This window comes from Nematolebias whitei, chromosome 17 (genome assembly GCF_014905685.2).
Source record: "Nematolebias whitei isolate Nwh7 chromosome 17, NemWhi1, whole genome shotgun sequence".
In the NCBI taxonomy this organism is placed as follows: Eukaryota; Metazoa; Chordata; class Actinopteri; order Cyprinodontiformes; family Rivulidae; genus Nematolebias; species Nematolebias whitei.
The window spans coordinates 33,943,140-33,952,308 of record NC_056514.1 but is presented as its reverse complement, the minus strand read 5'-3'; the positions used below and the strand labels follow the sequence as shown (position 1 = coordinate 33,952,308).

General features: G+C 43.4%; 1 protein-coding gene across 1 annotated transcript; it reads left to right on the top strand.

Annotated features, from left to right (window-relative positions):
• Positions 1-1,742: 1,742 nt before the first annotated feature.
• On the top strand, positions 1,743-4,351 carry socs3b (suppressor of cytokine signaling 3b). The gene is made up of 2 exons (XM_037691158.1): positions 1,743-1,916; positions 2,122-4,351. Exons 1-2 carry the CDS (start codon positions 1,821-1,823, stop codon positions 2,677-2,679), a joined length of 654 nt encoding a protein of 217 aa, XP_037547086.1. The 5' UTR covers positions 1,743-1,820; the 3' UTR covers positions 2,680-4,351.
• The last annotated feature ends 4,818 nt before the right edge of the window (positions 4,352-9,169 follow it).

Here is a 9,169-nt window from a genome sequence, read left to right as displayed (position 1 = left end):
TTACAGGTATTGAGCTAAAATTTAGCGTGGTAGTCGCTGAGCATCGTACGCAACACTTGAGCTTCAAACCTTGTTTGGAATCAGTTTGTCTGTTAGTAAAATATATTTTGAACCACAAAGCATATTTTAATGCAAACCTGAAAATGTAAATATTTGGGTGTGCATCTACAAAGTACAAGTGAGAACCTTTTGGAGTCAATCCAATTCAAGATGGCCGCCACAGTTCATCAACCTCAGCTTACACAAAAATGGCTATAACTCTGTGAATTTTACATATTCTGAGCTAAAGTTCAGCAAGACAGCAGCTGAGAGCTATTCACGTGTAACGCACTTTTACTAGCGGGCGACATGCATTTCATTAAAAAAAAAATGGAGCACCTTTAATTTAAATACTGGGTTGCGTTATGCATAAACTTAAACACTCATAGATATGAAACATTAACAGCTGAAAATGGCGCCGTTTATTGTGCCACACGCGGAGGCTTTTTACATTTTTTTTTCACCTTGTCGAGAAAAGGGAACCCATCAGTACCAGGAAACCGCGCAGGCAAAGGTCGCGACGATTATTTATTGGCGATCTGCCAAGCGCGAGCACGAGCGCTTGTTCTTTGGGGTGCGCGCGTGCGAGCGCGTGCGCGTGTTTACTGGAAGAAGGTCTGAACGGAGGAGGCGGAGCCTTACGAACAACGGCACAACCTCCTGTAACCTTCCTCCTCACGGACGGAGCACACCGTCTCCTCCTTTCACACACATACACACACACACACGGAACCTCTTCGGGCAGATATCTGCCCGCATTCCTCCGCTCTGAAAACAAACACACACACTTTATTTTGGGATTTTTTTAGATACCTTTTTGCGTGGGATTTTAATGCCTGAGATAATAATCCAACTAGCACTACTTTCGGGTAGTTTGCGCAGCTTTTTCTTCTGCGAGCGGCTGCGGCACGGAGTTGAACAAATCCGCGAGGTAAGTTATAGAAAGAAAGCCGGTGTAGTCGGTTAGAAAAAAAAAAGACAGTAAAACCAAACCAAAGAGTCGGTGTTTGTTAAATAGACATGTTTGTCTGGGGTGTTTGTTACGCACAAGCCAGGAGGGGTACGGCGGGTAAAAGTGACCGGCTTCCCGACAAGCGGCTCGTAGTAAAGCAAACCAGACCGGACACCTTTTCAGTGAAACCGGAGAAAGGCCCCTCAGAGCAGGGGAGTTTTTTTATTTTTTTAAATAAAGAAAAGAAAGGAGGAGGGAGGGAAAAAAGAAAAAGAATGCGGGGACTCTTTCACAAAGTGACCCCGATTCAGAAATCCCTTGTTGCGGTGCACCGATCGAAGACAATTGAAAGCAATCAGGATCCAGTTGCTGTCTGGCTTCAGGCTCAGCGTGAGTCCGCAGAGCCCTCGTTTAAACTAAATATAACCTGCCCAGAACTGCTCCGTGCATTTGTCACAGTCGCCATAACTGCATTTTATGGGGGGTAAGCTGAGAGCAATGTGGCAGAGCGGTCATGTTTATATGAAGTTGGTGTGCAGAGGTTGCATGTCATGTCTAACCCGTGCTTCTTTCCTCCAGCTGTGTTTAGGTGCTCTCTCACAGCCCCTCTCTGGATGCATCAGACTCCCCCTCCCCGGGGCCCTGGACCCGGTGTGTGACCCCGTCTCCCTCGCCCCAGACCTCTTCTGTCTCTTCTCCCTCTGCTCTTCACTCCTTGCTGCCTGCCCCCACCGGGGATCCTGTAGTGGGCCCCCTGCCCCTCAGCCAGAGGGCGGAGGCAGGGGGCCATGGCGCCGTAACAGCCGTCAACGGACGCAGGCCCCTCGCCATGAGCAGCGTGGCCCCTCCAGAGGGCAGAGTTCAGGGGGCAAACTTCACCCCGCTTCACTACAAGCCCTTCAGCTCGCATGAGCACTACCAGCAGGTCAGTCAACGTCTATGGCGACTCAAATGTGCACATCTTTGGTTGCGGATGTTTGATTCATTGATTCAGAGTTCATGTTTGCATCACCACGCATCAAATAGATTATCAGCCACACCTCGAGCCACCTGCATGTATTACTACAGTTGAATTATTCACCCTGACTCATCGTGCCTTATGATAACCGTAGACTTCCTTTCTGTTTCAGGTGATGTGTGCTTTGCAGAAGCTCCAGGAGAGCGGCTTTTACTGGGGCGCTGTTGGAGCCCGGGAGGCCAACTCCATGCTGCGCTCTGAACCTCCCGGCACCTTCCTGGTCCGCGACTCGTCGGACCACCACCACTTCTTCACCTTGTCCGTGCAGACAGCTCGAGGAACGAAGAACGTGCGCATCCACAGCGAGGGAGGGGGCTTCTTCCTGGAGCCAGACCCTCAAAAGTCCCACGAGCCTCCTCAGTTCGACTGTGTGCTGAAACTCATAGCGCACTACATGGGGAAAGGGATGGATACGGGAAGGACGAGAGATGGGGCCAATGGAGACGATTCGGGAGATGCAAAAAAAAAGGGACGCACCGTTTATCTGATCCACACTGGGAAAGAGAAAATCCCCCTGGAGTTGCTGAAGCCCCTCTTAAGTTCTCTCTCATCCTTGCAGCACATGTGCAGGAGGACGTTAAACAACGGGGGCCTCGCGGCGTTGGGGCGAACTGAACAACTTCCACAGACACTTAAAGACTTCTTGGAGAAGTACGATGCTCCTATATGACTGACCGGAACTGCAGAGGTTCTACTACACGGACCACGTGCCTGGAGGAGCACAGACCAGTTCTCAGCTTGAATGAGAACGTTTGCGCCACCAGAAACTGACCAGACTGAGCCTTAGATACTAATATAAGGTTGTTTTTTTTACCCCGTAGTGGCCAGAATCAGACCGTTTCATAGCTTTTTAACCACCGATGGACATTAAAGTCCTGGATTAGGAGTGTGATTTGGGTAACCAACAATTACCTCGTCCATCCTGCCTTAGAGAAGCTAGCGCGAGTGGCAGATAGAACCAGAGGTCAAAGGATTTCTTATGAACGACTCAGACGCAGAGCAGTGTCTCGTAGATTAACCTGGTTGATGTAAGCAATGAAAGTGAAGGCGTTACCAGTGAGCTTGTTGTGTTAAAGGAGAATCCCATTGTGTCAGCATAACATTCACTACCCTGGACAGGGAGAGAGGGAGGCAGACGACAAAGCAAAGAGGCTGAGAAAAGCTGGAGGCAAAATCCGAACGAGGAGGCCCGACGCACAGTGTTTGTTTGTCTGTGTGTTGTGGTTTTGCACATATTTCCATCGCCGTTTCCCGCAAACGTTGCAACATGGAGAGGAGTGGGCTGGCCATGCATGCTGGCTCCATACGCAATCATGCAGGTACAGGCCCACATGGAGGTTTTGTTAGCGTGGGACAAAAAAAGACGTAATTACAAAGCATTTCTCTTGCTCCCTTTTTGTTTTGTTGTCCTCATCCTCCCATCGTCTTGCCCTCTGTTCGTTGCTTTGAGCCATAGTTAGGCGACGGGACCAAAATGTTGCCTTTATCTCTAAAGCGTTGGCAACAATATATTGGGAATTGGGAATTTTATTCCCTGGGACAGCAATAGGGAGTAAAATGATCATTTGAAGAGTAAAAGGAGCAGGAAATGGGATTAAGGAAGAGAAATTAAAAACAACAAGGGTGGTGAGACATACTGGTATATAACTCAACAAAAACCATTGATTTAATTGATGGGGTTCTACCAGCTGGTGTGAAAGTCTTAATTGTGCCCTCATAGATAAATTACCCAATTTCTTCTACTAAAATGGCCTGGCATGCCTGAGTCAGCTCACTCCCTTCTGGTTGTGCTTACATCATTCATGAGAGGAAAAGTGCTGTTCTATCAACCATTGTTTGACTTTTCTTTCCCATCATCGCCTCCAGAAAAATATCATTTTGTCTGAAGGGAACAAAAGACTTCCCATAAGTGATTCTTAAAAAAAAAAAAAAGCCTTTTGTAAAACAAATAGGAAGACTCAGCTCTGACCCAGATTGTGTTTCACTTGTGTTTGCTCCGTGCTCATAGTCGCCCGTGATCCATATTGGAGCCGTTTTTACACCCGAGAACATTTTGTGAGTTCACGTAGCCATGGTGACGCACGTGCTCGCGTTTTGTTCTGGTCAGAACTGGGTCTTGCTCTCTCGACGTCCCAAGTTCTTGACGGCGGACCACGCGTTCGTGAACCATTTTGTCTTTTATAAAGACTCTTGCAAAAGGCTGGCCACAAGTCTGGCGAAGTACAAGCTGTAATACCTGAAACGACAAAGCATTACGAAATAAATGAAAAAAGGAACGTTGCACATATTTATATTTCTAAGATATTTCAAGTAATTTATATTAAAGAGCACTATTTTTACAAAAGCCAATGCACGTGCCCTGCGTATTACTTCACTGTTTGTCTCTCTGTGCTCCCCCTCTCTCCCTCGGAGTCAATATTGACCGGGTAACTTACTGTAATGTGTTATGAAGCGCACTGTATTTCAGCCATTCCTGGCTTCCACAACAAGATTATTTGCCGTCAGATGGGATTTCCTAGTTGGACAAAGCAGTGCTTTATGCACTTGTGCGAGACGTGGACGGACTTCTCTTCGGAGCACTGAGTGGATATAGGCGTCGGGGAGTGTTTGGAAACAGTGGTTGTATGCACGGTGCAGTAACAAAGAGATTCCCAGAAGCAACGGACTGAGTAAACTCTCCCATCACGCATAATCCACTCAACCTCTGACACGGCAGCCGCTGCGCAGAAAGCTCACTTTGGGCTGGACTTAACTGGAAAAGGAATGCAGCGGGGTTTTATACATCCTGCCTGACGAGTCAGGAGAGGATGGTGTCCTCTGGGGAGTGTGTGTGTGTGTGTGTGTGTGTGTGTGTGTGAGGTCAGGGAGGTGAAAGCAGCCACGTGGATGAGATTTATGACAGTTTGTGGTTTTCTTGTGAAGCCAGGGCTGAGTGTAAGTGGTTGGTCAAGAGCGATGGCTGTTGGTAAAATTAAGCAGGAGGTGAGTTTCTCGGTTTCTTTACCACCCACCTCCTCTCTCTCTCCCCCCCCCCCCCACACACACACACAGAGTTCCCATTCCCTGCATACCTTGTGCTCTGTCTGAGGCTTGCTTCCAGGAAAGAGGCACTTTAATTGAGTTGAGTTTTTACGGCTTGCCTGGTGTTGGTGTGCGTATGAGAAGTGCGATAAAGGATGGAGCACTGATGGGAAAATGAGGTTTTTTTTCTAGCATTCCTTGAAGGAACACATATCACCCAGCACCTGACATGCCAGAGGTTTAAACTTGTGCTTATCTTAGGGTGCGAAACGGCAGAGTTGAAGTTGGATTGGTCAGACGTTCAGAATAACATTACACTCAGGTATGTGTTCAGGGTGAGTCTCGGCTACTACCACACCAAATTTAAGCACAATACAATTGATTTAATTAAACACATTTAAGTGTTACCTAAGGTCGGTTGACTGCGGCAGCCATCTTGAACTGAACTGATTCCACAAAAGTTAATCATTAGTTTATTATTCCTGAAATTTTCAATAAATTCAATCGGAACATGAGTTCTAGAATTGCGCCGCTCGAGGTGGCTGCATGTTGGAGTATCTCTGTTACATTCATTCAGAGATTTTGCTTTTGGAAACTTTAATTCATATTTTTCTGGATGTAAATCACATTTTTTGTGACGATTGTTTCCTCTGGTATCAGATGCTGTGCAGCTGGAAGGATTTTTAATTTAACTTTTTAAGTTTTGGACATTTGTTATGATGCGTAACCATGACAACGTGGTGCTTTTTTTTGTTTGTTTTTACAACTGGCAGCTAGCTGTTTAACACCTCAAAAGTTTAATATCTCAGCTACAGCCCCTAATCTCAAATGAGTTGAAAAGGAGGCCTCGTAGATGCATTCCCGTCTCTGTGCCGGCTGTGCTTGAGTGCCTGACCACTGAGATCCTGGAACTAGCAGGAAACGTGGCTCGTAACAGCAGAAGGACCGAGATCGTCGTCCCCCGGCACCTGCAGCCAGCTGTCCATAGCGACGAGGAGCTCTGCTGGGAGGAGTGGCCTTCACTCTGGGAGGAGTTCTGCCCGGCATTCGGATGGCCCTGCAGCCCGGGGGAACCGAGAGGCTAGACGAGTCTGGGTGCACGGATCGGACGCTATCTGCGGCCAATTCCTTCGGATCCGCTGTGGGATGGACCTTTACAACAGATCCTGCCTACAGCCATCAGCATCTATAACATCTCAATGAAACAAGGATAACGAGTTACATTTAATTTCCCTTTGGGATTAATAAAGTATTTTTGAATTGAATTAAGAGGTTCGTGAGATATTTTGCTAACAGGCAGAGTTGACAGCAAATAATAGCAATACTGTGCAATCTGTCAGTGCTCAGAGTGTCAGCGTTCAGTCAGCTATTACAAGTTTTAGGTCAATATCTGTAAAACTGACGGAATTATAACCGTTTTTGTGTTGTTTTTTCTAAACGTTGATATTTTGCTAACAGACGAATGCGCACAAGCATTATACGCATTGGTTTTTTGGACATGGGCATTAAGTACCTTTCGCTGGAGGGAAAAAATGATCTAAAATGTGAATTTTCTGCCATGAATAAATGACTTATGAGGGATTTTAAAACCGTAACTGAGGATTGAGATGTTTTTCCTGTGCGTACCTCAGTTCAGGTAACTGCAGTCAATCAGTTCCCGTTTTGCTTTTGACACCTATGAATGAGACTGTTTGTTTGTGAGAGGAAAACTGATCCAGAGCTGGTTAAAAGACAAACAGAACTGCCTTCTTCCCAAAAATCCAACCAGAACAATCCAGTTTTTACACACAAACACGTTGTCTAAATAAGCTAGCTCAGCTCACTATGACTCATTTTGTTCTCCATAGTTGCCTGGTGAGTGGAGCTGGAATAGTTTGTCCATTTATCCTCCTCTCCTCTTGCGAATCTCACACGCTCTTGCTCAAAGTTTTTCCACTATGATTCATTTTTTCAGGTTATGACTTGCTGTGTCCAGCTCAACTGTTGTCAACAGCCAAGCACAACAGCCGAACAGAGCTCAGTTTTGACTTTTTGCTTGTTATTTCCAAGAATCAAAGCTTTCGCCCGTTATATCTTCAACTGCATATTTTAAAAGCAGCACAAAGAAATGAGAAAGACTGAGCCAGATTAAAATCATCACACTCTAGCTCCTGTTTCTCTTTATTCCTTGTCTGTTGTTCCTTTGTTGATCAGTATTAACTACTGAAACCTTTGCGCTATTTTAACACTTCAAATATCAAAACGTTCAGTTCGTCCCTGGTAACTTAAAAATATTTAAATTTGTTCCAATGATTTGGGCTAATTCGTTCAAAAACTTCTTTTTTAAATCTACTTCAGCATATTTGCCTACTTTTAGCTCATAGTGATTTATCTGTTTAAGTAAAGGTTGAATGAATAGCTAGTGTTTTTCACCTTTAGTTTATAGGTAGCGTTTTGCTACTTAAGTTAAAGTTTTGCTACTTTCCGCTCATAGAAGTTGTTTTATTATTGTTACATTTAAGATATTTTTGCTACTTTTAGCTAAAGACTAATTGTTACCTTTAGTTTTTAGCTAGTGGTTTGCTACTTAAGCTAATGTATGAGGCCTAATTCAGAAAAAAATGTGCTCTCCGCTTCTTTCTGGGAACTTGAGCTTCTTCCTGCTTTTTAGCTACTTTCAGCTGTTTGGGCTAATGTAAGCTTTCTTAAGATAATATCCACTTCTTTGTGCTCATTTCTGTTTCTTTCAGCCTAATTGGGCAAACGTGTTCGCTCTCTTCTGCTAATTTAACTTTTAACCTTTCAGCTAGCTTTTTAGCATGTTTTTGTGCAAAATTCAGCTGTTTTCAGATAAATTCAAGTTTTTCACTACTTTCAGCCTAATTAACTTCTTCATGCTAATTGCAGCTTGTTATGCTCCTTTCAGCTTTTTTGTGCTAGTTTCAGATTTTTCTGCTCTTTCAGCTACTGTTTAGCTCTTGATGCTAATTTTTGTTTTTTCTAATTCCATATTTTTAGCTCATTTCAGTTCTCATTTCCATCTGGTAGAAGCTTCTTTTTGCCTTTTCAGCTACTTTGCAGCTTTTTTTGTGTGCTAATTTCACCTTTATTTAAGCTAATTTTCTTATTAGTGTGTGCTAATTTCTGCTTATTTACACCTAATTCAGCATGTATGTGTTCTTTTTGCTTTCTTCTGCTAATTTGGGCTTGTTCTTCCATTTCAGCTAGATTTCAGATTTTTTTTAGCTAATTTCAGCTGTTTTTCAGCAAGTTCTTCAGCAATAAACATTCACATTGCATTTTTACAGGAAATGCAATTCCTTTAGTTTTTGCTAGTGTTTTGTTTTTTACTTTTAGCTCTTTTTACTTTTAGCTTGCATTTTGTTACGTTTATAAACTTTAAGAACTTTTAACTTTAACAACTTTGCTACTCTAGTATTTAGCTACTTTTAGTATATTGGCACTTTTAACTTTTAAATTGCACTTTGCTACACTTTAAGCTAGTGCTCGTTACCTTTTGTTTTTAGTTAGCATTTTGCTACTTAAGCTAATATTTTGCTACTTCTAATTAGTGTATTGGTACTTTTATCTTTTAGATAGCATTTTGCTACATTAAGCTTCAGCTAGAGTTAATTTTAAGAAAACATTTTGTTACTTAAGCTAACATTTAGCTACTTTATCATTTAGCTAATTTTACAATTAGAATATTATTTTGCTTTCTTTAGCTAGAGTTGTTCTAATTTGAGCACTTGTTTGCTACTTTAAACTAGCATTTAGCTACTCTTAACTAACATTTTACTACTTTTAACATTAACATTTTGTCACTTTTAACTTTTAGCTAGCATTTAGCTACTTTCAGCTCTTTTTCTTTAAGCCCTCGGTTAGTTCAGCTTCTTTTAGTTTGAACAACTCAGCTGCAGCCTCCTTAGCAGTTTTCTTTCGAGCCGTTCAGCACTCACTCCATTCAGTTTAGCAGAAAATGTAATTTCTCTCATTAAATTTCTGAGCTCCTGCCAAAGTCAGCCACCTTGAAAGGTGGAAAGAATATTAAGAGGTTAGGGAAAATGCCTCCCAACTGGCCTTCCAGGAAGGGCCTCCAGTTTGATGATTATTTCTTCCAGGAAGGCTCTCTGCTGCCTGATCGGCGCTTATAGGAAATT